General features: G+C 36.5%; 1 protein-coding gene across 1 annotated transcript in view; it reads right to left on the bottom strand.

The window, feature by feature from the left end:
• Positions 1 to 7,948: 7,948 nt before the first annotated feature.
• The window catches only part of SHROOM1 (shroom family member 1), a 94,809-nt gene continuing 81,240 nt past the window's right edge, over positions 7,949 to 21,517 (bottom strand). Inside the window, exons 7-8 of the mRNA XM_053717178.1 lie at positions 18,617 to 18,889; positions 7,949 to 9,545 (exon numbers count right to left, since the gene is read on the bottom strand). Of these exons, the coding sequence (XP_053573153.1) occupies positions 9,291 to 9,545; positions 18,617 to 18,889 (528 nt within the window). The 3' untranslated portion in view covers positions 7,949 to 9,290. The remainder of the gene's footprint in view (positions 9,546 to 18,616; positions 18,890 to 21,517) is intronic.

Below are 21,517 nucleotides of genomic sequence, written 5' to 3'. Positions count from 1 at the left end.
CAAATACAATAAGAGACGTCATATGTGGGATCTTTAGTTCAGCTTATTGTTATATTCTAGTTAAAGTTTAGCTATTCAACACCTTAAGGAAACATATACGTTCACTATACAACTTTAGATTATTGTACTACCCTCCTTAACGTTTATGAAACCTCCATAGTAGGTTTACTTCCAGGATGTCAATGTACTTAGCTTCAGTGCATAAATCTCTCAAAGTGTATGTTAAGACTCCCCTTTTAAACCTAACCAGTCATATTATATAGTCTGTCTATTAATAGTACTTATGTTATCCCTCTTTCTGCTTTTTATGATATTAATAGGATTACATTAGCTTTTTAGGCCCATTTATCAAGCTCCGATTGGAGCTTGAGGGCTTGTGTTTCTGGCGAGTCTTCAGACTCGCCAGAAACAGCAGTTATGAAGCAGCGGTCTAAAGACCGCTGCTCCATAACCCTGTCCGCCTGCTCTGAGCAAGCGGACAGGAATTGCCACAATTCAACCCGATCGAGTACAATCGGGTTGATTTACACCCACCCTGCTGGTGGCCCATTGCATCAGCCAATCAGATTTTTTCGACCTTAATTCCGATTGGCTCATAGAATTCTATCAGCCAATCAGAATTGAAGGGACGCCATCTTGGATGACGTCCCTTAAAGGAACCTTCATTCGTCGTTAGTCCGTCTGTAGAAGAGGATGGCTCCACGTCGGCTCCTTTGAAGATGGCTCCGCTCCGCTCTGGATGGATGAAGATTGAATACACCACCTGGATGAAGACTTCTACCGGATGGAGGACCTCTTCTTGCCCCGCTTGGATGAAGACTTCTACCGGATGATGGACCTCCTCTGCGCACCTTGGATGAAGAATTCGGCTCGGCTGAGTGAAGACGACTCAAGGTAGGGAGATCTTCAGGGGGTTAGCGATAGTTTTTTTTAAGGGGGGTTTGGGTGGGTTAGAGTAGGGGTATGTGGGTGGTGGGTTGTAATGTTGGGGGCGGGAGGGTATTGTATTTTTATTTTCATGCAAAAGAGCTGATTACTTTGGGGCAAGGCCCCGCAAAAGCCCTTTAAGGGCTGGTAAAAGAGCTGATTACTTTTGTATTTTAGAATAGGGTAGGGAATTTTTTATTTTGGGGGGCTTTTTTATTTTATTAGGGGGCTTAGATTAGGTGTAATTAGTTTAAACTGCTTGTAATTCTTTTTTATTTTTTGTAATTTAGTGGGGGGGGTTTTGTATTATAGAATAGTTTATTTTATTGTATTTTATTTTATGTAATTGTAGGTAATTTATTTAATTAATGTAATGATAGTGTAGTGTTAGGTTTAATTGTAACTTAGGTTAGGATTTATTTTACAGGTAATTTGGTAGTTATTTTAACTAGGTAGCTATTAAATAGTTATTAACTATTTAATAGCTATTGTACCTAGTTAAATAAATACAAAGTTGCCTGTAAAATAAATATAAATCCTAAAATAGCTACAATGTAACTATTAGTTATATTGTAGCTATATTATGGTCTATTTTATAGGTAAGTATTTAGTTTTAAATAGGAATAATTTAGTTAATTTTAGGAATATTATTTTGTTTAATTTAAATTATATTTATGTTAGGGGGGTGTTAGGGTTAGAGTTAGGTTTAGGGGTTAATAAATTTATTATAGTAGCGGCGACGGTGCGGGTGGCAGATTAGAGGTTAATAATTGTAGGTAGGTGGTGGCGATGTTAGAGAGGGCAGATTAAGGGTTAATACAATTTATTATAGTGTTTGCGAGGCGGGAGTGCGGCGCTTTAGGGGTTAATACATTTATTATAGTGGCGGCGAGGTCCGGTCGGCAGATTAGGGGTTAATAAGTGTAGGTAAGGTAGCGGCGACGTTGGGGGGGGGCAGATTAGGGGTTAATAAATATAATATAGGGGTCGGCGACGTTAGGGGCAGCAGATTAGGGGTTCATAGGGATAATGTAGGTGGCGGCGGTTTCCGGTCAGCAGATTAGGGGTTAAAAAAATTATTACAGTGGCAGCGATGTGGGGGGGGGGGCTCGGTTTAGGGGTACATAGGTAGTTTATGGGTGTTAGTGTACTTTAGAGCACAGTAGTTAAGAGCTTTATATTCCGGCGTTAGCCCATAAAGCTCTTAACTACTGACTTTTTTTTGTGGTTGGAGTCTTGTCGGTAGAGGCTCTACCGCTCACTTCTCCCAAGACTCCAAATACCAGCGTTAGGCAGATCCCATTGAAAAGATAGGATACGCAATTGGCGTAAGGGGATCTGCGGTAGCCTGGAATCGCGGTAGGGAAGTGAGCGGTAGACCTGTACCTGCCTGACTCTAAATATCCTCGGGCGGCCAAAAGCAGCATTAGGAGCCCTTAACGCTGCTTTTGACGGCTAACGCAGAACTCTAAATCTAGGTGTATGTGTTTTAATTAGCCATACTGGTTTAAATTGTTCTCAAGCGATAGTATAACTAGCTATGTCAGACTTCGGTTATGACTTATACCATGACTCATTGTAGCCTGCTGTGGAGTAACTACATAAGTACTCTTATAATGATGACATCTTTCCTCCCCCGCAGTATAGTAACCATAGACATATTTAGAAAGGACACTCCTGATTATAGCCTATGCCACACTATATCCTTACTCTTCATAGGACCCAAAACTATTAGCTAATGTATACCTAACATATTTTAGATACTGGGAGCTAGGAGGACAGCACTTTTATTTCTATTATGAGCCTCAGGACTATTAGAATAAGGGTTTAAGTTGATCACCAAACTGGCATATTGATCCGCAATTCTACCTAGCCATGATCTAGCCATTTATGGGTTAGCTGATGTGTACATTACCTACCATATATCTTTTGGATATATTCTCCTCCACATATAATACTAAAGCATACAAGAGATCTAATAGTATAGGTAGTAAGGTCTGAATATATGCCATATTATCATAACTAGGTTAAATACAGACTTATACCCAGTTGATAACATCCAACCATATAGACATGTAGTCTTTAAAACTTTCTTATATGTCCTACATTTGTGACGTAACTTCATATATATGTAAGGTTATTTCTGATTATACCATGATAGTTCCCATAGTTCTTTCCCGTCAAATCCACCTCCCTAGATGCTGCTTGCTAGGTGGGCATAGGAATATACCTCCTTAGAGAATTTTATTGTTTTCTAATTCTCCAGACATTCCCTTCCAAGGTTAGTGACCCATGTCAAATCTATGAGGGAGATAAACTACTCTAATTATATATGTTGTTTAAATAATCAAACCGTAAGGTGTGCCGTTCTTTATTATTGTCTTTAAACAGACGGTTATGTTCTGAAACATTCCTATAAGTTAGCAAATTACATAACTCAGCAATATTTCCTACAGAGTACCATTTCTTGAAATAGTTGTTATTTTATATAATTTATACATTTGGTTATATTGATAAATGATGCACTATACCACTGCTACTAGTTTGATATTAATCGTACGCATATGTCTGATCACTTGTATCTCTCTAGACTGTGATAATTTGTTGATGAATGTAATACATATGTTTACAGAACAACTAAACTTTATCCATCATTTTTGAAACTTATTACATAATCTGTTGTTGATATATCTATTTAATGTTTTATGCTCTACCAAGCCTGAAAGTGGCTATTGACTCAACTTACTTACCTCCATTGAGTATTTATATTTTACCGTGGCCCAAGAATGGCCTACTAATTTCAGAGGTTTATATAATTATAAAAATGAGGTTACAGTTATTTTTGCCTATTTCATTTTGAATCTCTATCTTCCTGACACACACTCAGTATCTGTTTATAACAACCTCAATAAAAAATATTTGGAAGAAAAAAAAAAAAAAAAAAAGGTCCAAGAGCCTCAAAAGAACAAGATAGATACCAATTTTATTTTGCTAAGCCCAAATAAACAAACATTGGGACATTTTACATAAACTAGTAATACTGCAAATTTCACTTTGGAGTGTGCACATCATTGAATCTGACCAACTGAAGGTCACAATTATCCTGATTCTTATCCTATTTGGTTCTTCAAACTGAGAGGATTTTTTAAATCATCTTGGTTATTACTCGAGTATTTGTAAAAACTAAATACCAATGAAATTATTACATTTTTAAAGAGACAAACTATGTTTCTATCGTACAAATTCAAATCAAATTGAAATGATCATTAGTGCAGTGTCTGTATGCCGTTTGCACCCACATTCAGACACTGGGCCTTTTCACAGGGCCAATGATGACAGGTATTGTGTCAGTGATGCTGCAGTTTGCATCATTGCAGGTTCTGTGAGCAGATGCAGTATCTAAATGGGGGTGCATGGCATATACATATATGTTCCTGTCCCCATGCTCTTTTTGATATTGTCATTACCAACAAATCAACCTATTGAACTTGCCCCACCATTACAGGACCCTCCACCCATGGAATCTTCCTCACTATGACATACCCACCATAACAGAGCCTCACCAGAATATCGAGTGTACAAAAGGATGAAAATTCAGACTCACAAATTTAGGTAGTAGGAATTCCCTAAAGTTGGGAATACCAAATTAAATAAAAACATAAATTATTCTTACCTGATAATTTTCTTTTCTTCCGATGGAAAGAATCCACAACTGCATTCATTACTTTTTGGAAATAAAAACCTGGCCACCAGGAGGAGGCAAAGACACACCAGCCAAAGACTTAAATACTCCTCCCACTCCCCTCATCCCCCAGTCATTCTGCAAAGGAACAGTAGAAGAAATATCTGGATGAAAAGGTGCCAGAAGAATAAAAAACAAAGACGCCCCACAAAAAAGAGACAGGTGGGGAGCTGTGGACTCTTTCCATCAGAAGAAAAGAAATTTATCAGGTAAGCATTATTTATGTTTTTCTTCCTAAATGGAAAGAGTCCACAGCTGCATTCATTACTTTTGGGAAAACAATACCCAAGCAATAGAGGACACTGAATGCCAAAACGGGAGGGTACAATAGGCGGCCCATTCTGAGGGCACCAGGCCTAAAAACCACTACCCAACAAAAAAAACCTGCTTTGTCCGAAGCCGAGAAAAACAGAATGGTAAAAGGCCCCAGGGACACTGACCAGCAGATAGCCCAGAAACCTAGGTAGAGCCCGCAACATCAGACACAACTGAGCCAACAGTCCCCCGGAAGACACACTGTAGCCCAATAGTCAGTCCCCCACCACACGCCCCTTATTAGCGAAGGGAACCCCGCTGAAACTCCCAAAGGAATAAGGCAACGAAAAAAACTAATGGGAACCGAAAGGTACCACAAACTTCATAAAAGGAAAAAACCCCAATCAAACCAAGCTCGCAAGACCTAAAAGGGTCCTGACAACAAGGAGAGGCAACGCCCAATCCAAATATAAACCACAAGGTTGAGAACCAGAAGCAGAACAGAGAAAAAGTTCTCCCAACATCCTCCAAAGGATTGGAACAGCTAGTTAGCACTCAGTCAAGGCGCAAACAGCTGTAGCTGGTTTTAAAGAGCAACCCTTCACTTGCCAGGCATCAAGTCAACCAGCGCCTAGGAACAACTGAAAACGGAGCCCAAACATCATCCGAACTCAAAACGCTAAGGAGTTCTGACAAAATTACATGTAGCAGACCCAGACGAGGTAAACACTTGAGTCAAGAACACGCAGCCATCCTCAGAATGACACCAAAGAGATGCTTGCTAGAAGCGGCTACCAAATGTAGAGTGCTAAACCTCCATTACAGAAGGCACACTTTAGGCAACTGAAACAAATGGACAGAACAACCCAGAGAGCGTGCCTCTCTCCAAACTAGGTTAACCCATCTGTCCTACCCTCCTGAAGCCAGGAGAAGCCTGATCTTGAAGGAATCCGCTGAAGATTTAACTGGCTAGCACACAGACAAGGTGCCACAGCTGCAGTGGTTCCACAGCAAACCCCTTGCTTGCAGAGCAGCAAAGTCAGCACACTATTTCAGCAAGCCAACCAAGGGAAACTGACCATAGGCAAAAGGCAAGCGCAGGGGGCATCGGCACCCAGAAAAACCTGGTCTACTGAACCAGATCAACCAGCCCAACCAAAGGACACCGCCCAAGTTTCCTGGAACTGGGGAACACCGGACCAGCTCTACTACAACACACAACGGGATCCACAAAGGAAATGCTGAGTGAAAAACTCATCCACCAGAGCGAGGAGAGGACAGAGCCCCCTAATAAACAAAAACCCGGAAACTGAAATCCCCCATCTGTTATAAAACCAGACCCCTGGGAGATACCAGACAATGTCCAAAGAAAAAGGACAAGAAAAACAAAAAAAGTCCCGACCAGAAGACGAGACCACCCCAGAGTCCAACGCTCTAGGGAGCTAAGGAAGCAAAGACTGAAACAAGGTCACTAGAACCCTAGGCGCAACAGCCACCTACGACCAAGAGCAAGGGGATACCTCGAGGACAAAGTCGCATCACCCTCAAAAATCAGAGGAGAAGAAGAAGGATGCAGAGCATCGCCCAGCTCTGGGCAGAAACCCTAAACAGAGTTCAAGGAGACCACACTGCCCATGTCCCTACAAGGAACCAACTCCCGAAGGGAACCAGGTCTCCCTAAGGAACCCGAGGAACGGACGAAATCCGCAAGGTCTCAAGAAGAGGACCACAGCAGGAACAAGTCCAAGGACAATTCTAGAGCCTCAGAGGCAAAACCGCTTAAACAGCGGTAAGGAGGTGCTAAGCCCCCAATCCTCCCCAGAGAGGAAAGAAACTTGAGGAAACTAGAGCAAAGAGAGTGATGTAGCGGGACTCCACTGTCCCGGTCACCAGATTGAGTGCTGAATAAGGACTGACACAATCCTTCCAGCCATACAGATCCAGATCCAGTCACAAGGTGAACCGTACAGTCCAAAAAAAAGCAAGCCCAACCATAAATCGCGTCACTTCCAAAGGAATTTATGTTCTAAGCCAAGAGCCCAGTTAACACTACACATAAGCAGATTGAATCACATAACAAACATGAATAAAAAAAAACCTGTTCAATAATCCCCCTCAGGAGATATTAACCCTTGATTCCAAGATACCAAAGGAGCCTCACTGAGGCCCTATAAATATACTAAATAAGTCCCGCAAGATAGCACCTTACGGGAAACATTAATAAGTTACATTACATTCTGACGAAGTAAAATGAAACGATTTGGCCGGAATCTATGCCGTGGAACAGGAACACGGCCCTTTAAGTGTGACGAATAGTAGCAGTGCCTCCGCCATGGACTTGAGAGAAGAAAGCAGGCAGCGAAGCGAAGTTAGACAACGCTTATTGCTTGTGGAGCTGTTGGTTTCACAGAAAGACTCTCCCTGCATCTCTGGACTTTCATCCAGGCTTTCAATGAGAGACTGATAGGATTACTTAAAACTCCCGTGCCATATTGAAGAGTACTACCTCTCCATAAGAGAGAAAACAACTTCTGACACTTCTCTGCCAACCTCCTGGGACGAAAGGCAAAGAATGACTGGGGGGGAGTGAGAGGAGTATTTAAGCCTTTGGGGGATATTTATCAAAGGTCTGACGGACCTGATCTGACAGTGCGGATTAGGTCCGCCAGACCTCGCTGAATGCAGAGAGCAATACGCTCTCCGTATTCAGCATTGCACCAGCCTGTAGGCTCGCCAGAAACACGGGCCCTCAAGCTCCATCCGGAGCTTGATAGATAGGCCCCTTTGGCTGGGGTGTCTTTGCCTCCTCCTGGTGGCCAGGTTCTTATTTCAAAAAAGTAATGAACGCAGCTGTTGACTCTTTCCATTTAGGAAGAAAAGCAGGTTAAATATTTATTACATTCAGCTTCACTGTTGCTCTGCTGTAAAGTACTTTTGAAGAGAACAATACAGAGGGTCTGTCATGCTTGTATAAAGGTTAATAGTCTTCACTTTGCCTTCAGAAATTAAAGAATCCACTACTACTTCTGGGATACTAATAATTTATTTATTTACAGTATTAAAAATTAAAATACAGTTGACAACATAAGATATGGCCCAACACATATAATAACTTAAATGCCTTGTTATATGCCCCACCTCTCTAAAAACTTCTTATTCTTAAAATATTCAATGCATGTTATGGTTTATTTATAAAAAAAAAAAAAAATTCCTCCGTTTGAATAAAATGGATTTCAAATATATATGTGTGTGTACCTACAATGGATCTCAGTTTTATCCTAAGATATTTAAACTTTGACCTTATAATGAGAGCTTGGAATTGTTGGATAACTTTCACTTTTAAGTGCATACTTTGCAAACTAAAGTGATGAGGTTTTTTTTTTTTTGCACCTGCAAAGAGGGAATATTTAGTATTAAAGCTTGTTGTGTACAAATATACACTTTTAGTTAGTTTCTATATAAACAGGGTTAACTTCAAAAAAATAAATACAAATTTTAAATTATTTTTTTTAAATACATGATAGCAATGCGTTGAGTTTAATGTCCCTTTAATTTGAAAAGTGTTTGCTCATTACCGCTGTTTTTTTTAATAGGTTCAAGAGCAACTCTACTCTGTGAGTGAAGTGTGTCAGGTATATAGGACCTAAGTAGGTATTCTTTACATAAAAATCATATGTACATTAAGCAAAAGGTAACATACAAGGTATTAGTGGGCCAAAATTTGTCATTACCACAATGGAATTTATTATGTTGCTGGTGGCCATATTGGTGCCTGTTTGTTGTGTGACTTGCTAGTGGCAGCATTGTTTTTTTACTTTAAATTTATTGCTGATCAAAAAAAATTACTGAAGCGATGAGGCCTCTGTCTAAATTGAGCAATTACATCTAATTATATTTCACATAATATGTAGTTAAAATAATAAATATTCAAACATACCATACATAAACACTTTTTAAAAAGTCTAAAAAACAGATGAGGTCAATTTAACAATGTCCACACTAATACACAATAGTTCAGAACTTTTACACGTAAAGAATATATTTTTTATTGAAATTATGTTGTCCAAACAAGAACCAAACAATGGCTACAAACTCTTTCTTGTAACAACACTGATACAGACAAAACAATGGTAACATCCAAAAAGGCACACGATTGTATCCACATTTCTCCTCCTTTTTTTTGTGTCAGTCAGTTTTATGTTTTTTTTTTGTCTGATTAACACTGTCACACATGTCCAACCTACATTTAGAATTAATCATGTCTTAGCAGCAGCATAATCAACACCAATAGATAGAATTCATACAGAGCCCTGAGGGACCTTTAGTCATGGCAGAAAGTGACATAAAGTTTGCTGTATTTTGTTTATTAAGAAGAAATGCTGTTGTGAAGACTCTCTAACTGCTCCTCGTGAAATTTTATTTTCTCATCAAGGTCTTTTTGTTCAATGAGGAAAGACGTCTTCAGATTTACAAAGTGTTTATAGTCCTTAAGTTGATGCTCACTCAGATATTTGGCGAGGATACCTGTGACCACTCGTTCTCGGCGATCCAAGTTCTCCTTCAAATCTTTGGCATCTTCTCTCTGCCGAGACAAGATGCTGTGACGTTCCTTAAGGGATTGCTGATAACAAAATAAGTAAAGAAGCATTAGACACTATTGTTAAATGACGGCTAAACGTCTTACCATCTTAGGAAAGTCTAAACCATTCTAGAAAGGTATGGAAAGGCTGATTAGTTACGGTGGCACAACTCTTTTATAGCTGTTGGTAACTGTACTGGATTTCCGAAAAGTATTACATTTAAAACATTTAGAGTGGAATTATTTATCCTATCAACTTTTTTGTTTTTCAAACTATATATTATTGATATTTTATATATGTGGCAGCCAACTTCCTAACAAATGGGGGCAGCATATCAACATTTTAGAAGCCTTAAGGGCCACATGTAAAATGTATGGCTTTTAGAAACATAATAGTCTATATTACTTAAAAATGCCCAGTGGCACAGGACCAGATTTATGTATGGTTGCTGGTAACCTCTGACTGCTGTTCTCCCGTCCAGAGTGCTCTTTTGAGTAGTGGCCACTCCAGAGCACACATTTGCTTTTCCTTGGGCCACAAACTGTAGAACCATACTTAGTTCTGCTTTTTTTCTAGGGCCACAAAATCTAGAGCGAAGGGCCGCATGAGGCCATCCCTGTTTTATATGATATTCAGGTGAAAAAGGGACCACATATGGAAAATGCTATGAATAGAATATACCAACTAGCACAGATTAGCATGATGGGTAAGGCAGGCAAAGTAACTAGTCTAACACCACCTACCGCTTCACTGTATAAAGTAAATGTGTATGTTCTACTCTTCACTGGGCTCATTATAAAGTGTGGCATCTACTTGGTATTCAAACCATTTTCTGTTTCTTTTTATTTCGTATTGATGGTTGCTTAGTGTTTTGAAAACATAGGTAGAATATAGTTTTATTCAGATTATAACAGGGTTTTGCATGGGTGACTGTCTTGCCATTAACATGTGTAACCCTTGAGGCCCAATTAACTAAAGTTCTCTGCTCGGGCGAGATGATCTAAGAAGATCTAAAAAGTCCCTCAAATAATTATAAAAACACAAGTTTTAACTTTTAAGATGTTTATCTCACTTTGCAGGCTCTATATTTTAAGTAGAGACTCCTTTATTACTATATAAGTTTAAAAAAAATCCCAAAGGTTTTGTGTGATTTGTGTCTTTGTGGGTCATAGCATAAATACAGTGACACACCTGCCATAATATGGTTTGAACATAAAAATACAGCCATTTACATTTAAAAGTAAATTTTAGACATAGCAATGTGTTTCCTGTTAGATGTTTATCTTATGCTCAGTATGAGATTCAGAGCTTTGGGATTTGGGAATTACATATTTCTCAGTGACCTTGCAATACTTCAAATCACAAAATCCAGTGTGCTGCAGAGAACTCTTCTGTATATAGGAAGCCTATGAAATTCCTCTGTATGATATCATTTATGTTTTTTGTTTTTTTTACAGATCTCAGAACTTATGTAAAGGATTTACTAGATATTGATGTTTACATATTGGGGAAATAAGAGGACACCACAAAATGCTGATTTTATTTTACCATCAATAAAATGAAGACCTAATAAAAAGAAAAGGGTTTTCTTGTTTGTTTTTTGATTTTTCCAATGGTACTGCTGGATTTTGACTGAAAATATTTAGGAAATATCTGCATGGCTTTTAATACCAGGCTGATAGTATAGGTCAGAATCAGAAATGATAAGAAATATTTCAGTTATTTTCGAGTGCTTTAAAATTTATGTTGTGATTATATGGTGCCCACTACAGTCTAAATATGTTACTACACCTTATCACTATTTTTTTTTTAGCAATATAACAAATCATTAGTTTTAAATAAAATCTATTATAAAATTCATATTTCAAAAGAAGCACAACATAATTCCATTCTGTATCCTGAAGTAACTTGTTGATACAACTTTTTAAAATTTGAACAATTACTTTTTTTCTATTTTGCAATAGGGTGACCGAATAACATAATAATATCATAGTTTACAAAGAAAATGAGTATAATTCACAAACTGATTATCATGCAATCTCCTCTTTAAAGGACACTCAAGTCAAAATCCACTACTCATTTAAAGTTCAGACTAAGTGCTATTGCATTGACTTATTGGCCCCAAGTTATCAAGGTCTGTCGGACCTGATCTGACAGTGCGGATCAGGTCCGACAGACCTCGCTGAATACGGCGAGCAATACGCTCGCCGTATTCAGCATTGCACCAGCAGCTCACAAGAGCTACTGGTGCAATGCTGCCCCCTGCAGACTCGCGGCCAATGGGCCGCCAGCAGGGGGTGTCAATCAACCCGATCGTACTCGATCGGGTTGATTTCCGGCGATGTCAGTCCGCCTTCTCAGAGCAGGCGGACAGGTTATGGAGCAGCGGTCTTTGTGACCGCTGCTTCATAACTGCTGTTTCTGGTGAGTCTGAAGACTCACCAGAAACAGGGGCCATCAAGCTCCATTCGGAGCTTGTTAAATAGAGGCCATTATCTTGCATTTGTTGCTTATGCAAATCTACGGTGTTGACTGGTCCTTTAAACTTTACAAAAAATATTCCCAAAATATATTGCATTATAAAGTTATAAGGACTCAAATATATGACTTTAAGTGTGATTTGATTTACCGCTGGAGTGCAAAAATAAAAATCCTAGCAGTTTTAGCTATAACGAAAAGGCAAAATACCACTCCACTTCTAATCTAGCCCTTAATGTTGTATTATGCAGACTGATATGAGTACTTTTAGAAACTACCAAGGCATAATATCTGCTATAAACATTTGAAAACCAGTAATCTGCAATATTAGAAAACATGAGCAAATTACATAGATATACAATGCTATGCTTAACCTCTATATATCAAATGTTTAAAGAAAGTCTAAATTATTATTTCAGAATGTTTTTTTTACTCTGTTCTGGGCTCATTATAAAGTATTCCCTCTGCTGGGTGTTTATTTGCCCTCCCTTCAGCTATTCCTTCATTGTCCACTAGTCCTAAAACCCGTGTACACGGGCCATTTTTTGCAGTACAGTGGTTCCACCCCTTGCTTTTTCTCTATCCCCCCTCTCATTTGCTCACTCTGCCCCCTCTCTTTTGCTCTTTCTTTCCCTGTCTCTTCTGCTCTCTCTCCCCTCTATTTTCCTCCTTCTCTTTTGCGCTCACCCTCTCTTTTGCTGTCTCTCCCCCTCTCTTTTTCTGTCTCTATCCCTCCCCCTCTCTTTTGCTCTCTCTCTCTCCCTCTCCCTCTCCCTCTCTTTTGCTCTCTCTTTCCCTCCCCCTCTCTTTTGCTGTCTCTCTCCCCCTCTCTTTTGCTGTCTCTCTCCCCCTCTATTTTGCTGTCTCTCTCCCCCTCTATTTTGCTGTCTCTCTCCCCCTCTATTTTGCTGTCTCTCTCCCCCTCTATTTTGCTGTCTCTCTCCCCCTCTATTTTGCTGTCTCTCTCCCCCTCTATTTTGCTCTCTTTATCCTCCCTCTTTTGATCTCTCCCCCTTTGTTTTGCTCTCTCCCCCCTTTCTTTTGCTGTCTCTCTCCCTCTCTTTTGCTCTATCCCCCCATTTTTGCTCTCTCTAACCCCCTTGTTTTGCTCTCTTTCTCCCTCTCTCTTTTGCTCTCTCTCTCTCCCCCCTCTCTTTTGCTCTCTCTCTCTCCCTCCCCCTCTCTTTTGCTCTCTCTCTCTCCCTCTCCTCCTCTCTTTTGCTCTCTCTCCCCCTCTCTTTTGCTGTCTCCCTCCCCCTCTCTTTTGCTCTCTCCCTCTTTTGCTCTATCCCCCCACTTTTGCTCTCTCTATCTCTCTCCCCATCTCTCTCTCTCCTCCCTCTCTTTTGCTCTCTCTCTCTCTCCCCTCTTTTGCTCTCTCTCTCTCTCCCCTCTTTTGCTCTCTCTCTCTCCCATTTTTTTGCCTTCTCTCTCTCCCCCTCTCTTTTTCTGTCTCAATCCCCCTCTCTTTTTCTGTCTCTCTCCCCCTCTCTTTTTCTGTCTCTCTCCCCCTCTCTTTTTCTGTCTCTCTCCCCCTCTCTTTTTCTGTCTCTCTCCCCCTCTCTTTTTCTGTCTCTCTCCCCCTCTCTTTTTCTGTCTCTCTCCCCCTCTCTTTTTCTGTCTCTCTCCCCCTCTCTTTTGCTCTCTCTCTCCCCCTATTTTGTTCTCTCTCTCCCCTCCTCTCTTCCCCCCTAAAATATTTAATATTACTGTACTACATAACTGTATACTTATGTTTTATGTAAATGTATAATGATTACTGTACTATATAACTGTATACTTTATGATTTAGGTAAACATTTTATATTACTGTACTACATAACTGTATACTTATGATTTATGTAAATGTCATATTACTGTACGACATTACTGTTTACTTATGTAATACAGTAATCAGATATTTACATAAATCTTAAGTATACAGTTATGTAGTACAGTAATCATTATACATTTACATACATCATAACTATACAGTTTAGTATAATAATATAATACATTTACATCAAACATAAGTATACAGTTATGGAGTACAGTAATCATTATACATTTACATAAATCATAACTGTATACTTATGTTTTATGTAAATGTCTATTAATTACTGTACTCCATAACTGTATACTTATGGTTCATGTAAATGTATTATATTATTGTACTACTTAACTGTATAATTATGATTTATGTAAATGTATAATGATTACTGTACTACATAACTGTATACTTATATTTTATATAAATGTCATATTACTGTACTACATAACTGTATATTTATGATTTAGGTAAATGTCTAATGATTACTATACTACATAACTGTATACTTATGATTTATATAAATATCTTCTGATGATTGTACTACATACATAACTGTATACTTATGAATTATGTAAATATCTTATATTACTGTACTACATAACTGTATACTTATAATTTATGTATATGTCTAATGATTACTGTACTATATAACTATATACTTATGTTTTATGTAAATATCTAAAGATTAATGTATTACATAACTGTTTACTTATGATTTATGTATAGGTCTAATGATTACAGTACTACACAACTGTATACTTATGTTTTATGTAAATGTGTTATATTACTGTACTACATAACTGCATACTTATGATTTATGTAAATATCTAATTATTAATGTACTATATAACTGTATGCTTATGTTTTATGTAAATGTCTAATGATTACTGTACTACATAACTATATTTATGATTTATTTAAATATCTTCCGATGATTGTACTAATAATTATATTACTGTACTATATAACTGTATACTAATGTTTTATGTAAATGTGTTATATTATTGTACTACATAACTGTATACTTATGTTTTATGTAAATATCTGATGATTACTATACTACATAACTGTATACTTATGTAGTACAGTAATCATTAGATATTTACATAAATCATAAGTATACAGTTATGTAGTACAGTAATCAATAGATATTTACATAAATCATAAGTATACAGTTATGTAGTAGAGTAATATAATACATTTACTTAAATCATAAGTATACAGTTATGTAGTACAGTAATCATTAGATATTTACATAAAACATAAGTATACAGTTATGTAGTACAGTAATCATTAGATATTTACATAAAACATAAGTATACAGTTATGTAGTACAGTAATCATTAGATATTTACATAAATCATAAGTATACAGTTATGTAGTACAGTAATCATTAGATATTTACATAAAACATAAGTATACAGTTATGTAGTACAGTAATCATTAGATATTTACATAAAACATAAGTATACAGTTATGTAGTACAGTAATCATTAGATATTTACATAAATCATAAGTATACAGTTATGTAGTACAGTAATCATTAGATATTTACATAAATCATAAGTATACAGTTATGTAGTACAGTAATCATTAGATATTTACATAAAACATAAGTATACAGTTATGTAGTACAGTAATCATTAGATATTTACATAAAACATAAGTATACAGTTATGTTGTACAGTCATAATTAGATATTTACATAAAACAAAACTGTATACTTATGTAGTACTGTAATCATTAGACATTTACATAAAACCTAAGTATACAGTTATGTAGTACAGTAATCATTATATAGTTAGATAAAACATAAGTATACAGTTACGTGGTAGAGTAATATAATAAATTTACATAAAACATAAGTATACAGTTATGTGGTACAGTAATCATTATACATTTACATAAAACATACGTATACAGTTATGTAGTACAGTAATATACATTTACATAAAGCATTAGTATGCAGCTATGTAGTACAGTAATATACATTTACATAAAACATTAGTATGCAGTTATGTAGTACAGTAATATAATTTACATAAATCATAAGTATACAGTTATGTAGTACAATCATCAGAAGATATTTACATAAATCATAAGTATACAGTTATTTAGTACAGTAATATAATACATTTACATAAAACATAAGTATACAGTTATGTAGTACAGTAATCATTAGACATTTACATAAATCATAACTGTATACTTATGTTTTATGTAAATGTATTATATTACTGTACAACATAACTGTATACTTATGATATATGTAAATGTCTAATGATAACTGTACTACATAACTGTATACTTATGTTTTATGTAAATGTATAATAATTACTGTACTACATAACTGTATACTTATGTTTTATGTAAATGTATTATATTACTGTACTACATAAATGATTTATATAAATATCTTCTGATGATTGTACTATATAACTGTATACTTATGATTTATGTAAATTGCATGACTGTACTACATAACTGTATACTTAATGTTTTATGTTAATGTATTTTATTATTGTACTACATAACTGTATACTTATGTTTTATGTAAATATCTAATGATTACTGTACTCCATAACTATATACTTATGATTTATGTAAATGTCTTATATTATTGAACTACATAACTGTATACTTAATGTATAAAGTAAATGTATTCTATTACTGGACTACATAACGGTATACTTATGATTTATGTAAATATCTAATGATTACTGTACTACATAATGATTTATGTAAATTTCTTCTGGTTATTGCATTCCATAACTGTTCACTTAACCCCTTAACGAGCAAGGACATGTCAGGCACATCCTCATTTGGATGTTAGTTAACGACCAAGGACGTGCCTGACATGTCCTCTGGAGTTTAAAGCTCTGGAAACGATCATGATCACTTCCAGGGTATTGCAGTGATGCCTCGATATTGAGACATCACTGCAATACCCTTTTTACCCCACCGATGCAGAGAGGTCCACAGAGTGGCTCTCTCTGCATCAGTGGGGTAAAAAGGGTATTGTACTCTGTGGACCTCTCTGCATCGGTCAGCGATGATGCCAATCGTTGGTGGATGGGAGCTGTAGCAGGGAGGTGGGTCGGCGGCCCATCACTGGTCCACTTCCTTCCGGGTGCCGGGAGTGGAGAGCGGGTGCGTGCGCAGGTGCACGAGAGCGCATGCATGTTGCCGGGAACGTGTGGGAGCGGTTGGGACAGCGACCACTACACTACAGAAAAGTCTGAGGGAGTGGGGGGGCAAATACATATTTGGAAAGGGATCTCTGAGTGGGAGGGGGTAGGGATATGAGGGGGGGCAGCTACACTACAGAAAATAGTTTATTTATTTATTTATTTATAAATAAGGGTATTTTTTTTTTTAACAAACTCGGTACTGGACGACAGCTGCCAGTACCCAAGATGGCGGCAACTAGGTAGAGTGGGGATGGTTAGAGAGCTGTTTTTTTTTGGGGGGGGGGGGGGGGGATCCAACACTGCAGAATTGGGAGAAAAAAAATAAAAAAAAAATAAAATTTAAAAAAGGCTTTTATTTTAGTACTGGGAGATGGTGGTGACAATTGTGAGGTGGGGGAGGGAAGAGAGCTGTTTGAAGGGTGTCAGGGAGGGATCAGGGGGTGGGATGTGTTAGGTGAGAGGCTGATCTCGACACTAAATCTAAAATTAACCCTGCAAGCTACCTAATTAACCCCTTAACTGCTGGACATAATACAAGTGTGGTGCGCAGAGGCATTTAGCAGCCTTCTAATTACCAAAAAGTAATGCCAAAATCATACATGTCTGCTATTTCTGAACAAAGGGGATCCCAGAGAAGCTTTTACAACCATTTGTGCCATGATTGCACTAACTGTAAATAATTTCAGTGAGAAACCTAAAATTGTGAAAACATTTTTTTTAAAAAATTGTATTTAATCGCATTTGGCGGTGAAACAGTGGCATGAAATATTCCAAAATGGGCCTAGATCAATACTTGGGGTTGTCTACTACACTAAAGCTAAAATGAACCCTAAAAGCTTTCTACAAGCTCCCTAATTAACCCCTTCACTGCTGGGCATAATACACGTGTGATGTGCAGCAACATTTAGCGGCCTTCTAATTACCAAAAAGCAATGCCAAAGCCATAGATGTCTGCTATTTCTGAACAAAGGGGATCACATAGAATCATTTGTAAGCATTTGTGGCATAATTTCACAAGCTGCTTGTAAATCATTTCAGTGAGAAACCTTTTATTTGATCGCATTTGGCGGTGAAATGATGGCATGAAATATACCAAAATGGGCCTAGATCAATACTTTGGGTTTTCTACTAAAAAAAAATATATACATGAAGGGTTATTCAGGAATTCTTGACAGATATCAGTGTTCCCATGTAACTAAAGTTTGGAAATAGCAAAGGGCTACTTGTACTTATTGCAAAATTTAGAAACTATCTAGCATGGGTGTTTTTGGTGGTTGTAGATGCGTAACAGATTTTGAGGGTCAAAGTTAGAAAAAGTGTGTTTTTTTTCCATTTTTTCATAATATTTTATAAAAAATTTTTATAGTAAATTATAAGATATAATGAAAATAATGGTATCTTTAGAAAGTCCATTTAAAGGCAAGAAAAAGGGGATTTTATATGTGTGGGTACAGTAAATGAGTAAGAGGAAAATTAGAGCTAAAAACAAACACAGCAGAAATGTAAAAATAGCCCCGGTCCCAAACGGTCAGAAAATGGAATAGTGGTCTGGTCACTAAAGAGTTAATGTTACTGCGTAATATGTTGTTGCTTTATAAATATACAATAATAATAGGTGTAAATTGCTACTTACTGCTTCTTCAGCATCTGTATTGTCGTCGACCTTGCTTAAAGCATTTTCAACACGAGCCAGTCTCATCGACAGTGAAAAGAGCAGGCTCACCACTTTCTCTAGATCTCCAATAAACATCATATAGCGCTCATACTCATTGGGCTTGCAGACTTCTTTTACCACCACCTCCATATCTTGGCCATAAGTAACATTTTCAGTGATATCCCACTGAAGCAGCTCTCTTTGTCCACAGAGATTTTCTAGCTTTGAGCTGATATCTGAAACCAGCTCCATCTGAAATGCAAAATGTGATTGTCAGTTACAAAATACTTTTTTTTTGAAGAAAGACGTATAAACAAAATTTAAAAAGGATATCATAGTGTGAACTAATAAGCATAATCTATCACAATAGCCAAGCTAGCAAAAAGATGAGTACTAAATTGTGAATCAATACAACAAATATCTGAAATAACATCTCTGTTTTTAATAGGATAACATGCTAGTTTTTCAATTTCTGATATTTACATTAACTCTCTAAAAATAATATTTAAACCATGATCTATTATAGTGCTTGATATTTTAATACAACAGGCCGGGCTTTAAATGCATCCTAACATAACACAGCTGACTGAGCCACTGATTAACCACCTATTCTGAAATCCTGTTCTGTTGGGGGCCTGTGTACGGGCATGCAAAAGCTGGAGGGCAGTATGGGGTAAGTGCCTACCACCCTTTGCATTGCACATCAGTCTGGAAATTGGTCCATGCCATAAAAAATAAATCTAGTATGACATGGGATCCATTAATGCAAACAGGAGAACTTCCTCTTTCAAATGAACAGTCACACAATCCTCTGGTTATCACATGTCCTATATGTAAATAACACTTTCATACCCAAAAGTTGTAGAACAGTGCTAAAACTAAAAGCAACTAACACAAGGTGATAAATGTAAAATGGCATTTACTTTAGAAACTAGAGCACTTTTGTCTGTAATGAATATTCCAATTTGAATGCTCCAATTTGAATGTTAGAACGAACGTTATTTTCGAAATTCGATTTACATAATCGAATGTTGATAAGAACAAATATTCTTAAAAATTCTATAATTGAATGCAATTTAAAGTTTTGGATTGTCACTTTCGAATTTGAATGTTTATAATTTGATTGAATGTACACATTCGAAATTAAGAATGTAACATTAGATTTAAGAAATACTATTCAGAAGTTCATGTTGTAGGGAATTTAGTAAATTGATACATAATAGATACAAATATATAAAATTGAATGTTTCTATTTCTAATATTGCATAATTCGAATATTACATTTAAATAAAGCATTAGAAATACTATTACAAATATATAAATTCAAATTTTTCAAATTCGAATATTGCATAATTAGAATATTACATTTAAAGAGAACATTAGAATTACTATTACAAATATATAAATTCGAATTCGAATATTGCATAATTGGAATCGAACTATTAGAAAATTCGAATTGAATATTACATTTAAAGAAAGCCTTAGAAATACTATTACATTAAACCAATGTTAGAAAGTTGTACAAACATTTGAAACAAACGAATGTGTAAAAATATGTTTAATTTTTCGAATGTTGCTAAACATTCACCCATCCCTAGTAATGAATCTGAGTACTGAGCTAAACCTTTTATTCCATTACAAATTGAAGTAAGGTGAGGTTATACAGTTTGATATTCCAGAGACAGATATCATGGGCCTGATAATATAATAAAAAAAACTCACTGGATTGGACACAAATGCATTTTTAATACTTCTTAGATAATCTTGCCAGGCAGAGAACTTTAGAGAATTGGGGCCATGATATATAACAGGAGGTCAATGTAAACATGACAAGAAAAATAAGCTCTTTTTCTTTGCAAATCAAAACCAAGCATAAAAGAAAGTTCCACATTTCAAATGAGATATCTCATAATCCTGTGACTATCATGTGATTTTCATGGCAATGATGACTATTGGCTAGATATTATCAAGTTTATTCAAAGCCAAATGTAGGGCCAATATGCATGACAAACTTGTGAAATAAGGTTATCCTTGATCAAAATCACATGCAAGACATAACTAATAGGTGTACATTGGAATAAAAACAATTCCTAAGAAATGTTGATTGTTGCAGACAATAACACAGGCTTGTCATTTTTCCCACCACAAGCAGTTGTTTTGTCTGTAATTACTATTTAAAAAACATGCAGTTGTTTTTCGGCCACACAGATTCACTAAAAACAAAAGTTCTCCATCTGTTTGTCTGAGGCCTCAGTTGTAAGCAATGTCGCATAGAGCCAAGACAGCCACACAGAAAAAAAAAATATCTAGATTTATTTTTTAGCACTGATTCTCCTCACCAGGGCACCCTGCAACAATATTATATACTATGTGTGTATACATATACACACACACATACACACACATATATATACACATATACACACACATATATATACATATACACACACACACATACACACACATATATACATATACACACACACATATATATACATATACACACACACATACACACACACACACATATATACATATACACACACACATATATATACATATACACACACACATACACACACATATATATACATATACACACACATATATATACATATACACACACACATATATATATACATATACACACACATATATATACATATACACACACACATACACACACATATATATACATATACACACACATATATATACATATACACACACACATACACACACATATATATACATATACACACACACATACACACACATATATATACATATACACACACACATACACACATATACACACACACATACACACACATATATATACATATACACACACACACATATATATATATATATATATAC

Source organism: Bombina bombina, chromosome 6 (genome assembly GCF_027579735.1).
Source record: "Bombina bombina isolate aBomBom1 chromosome 6, aBomBom1.pri, whole genome shotgun sequence".
In the NCBI taxonomy this organism is placed as follows: domain Eukaryota; kingdom Metazoa; phylum Chordata; class Amphibia; order Anura; family Bombinatoridae; genus Bombina; species Bombina bombina.
This window is presented reverse-complemented; position numbering and strand designations above follow the sequence as displayed.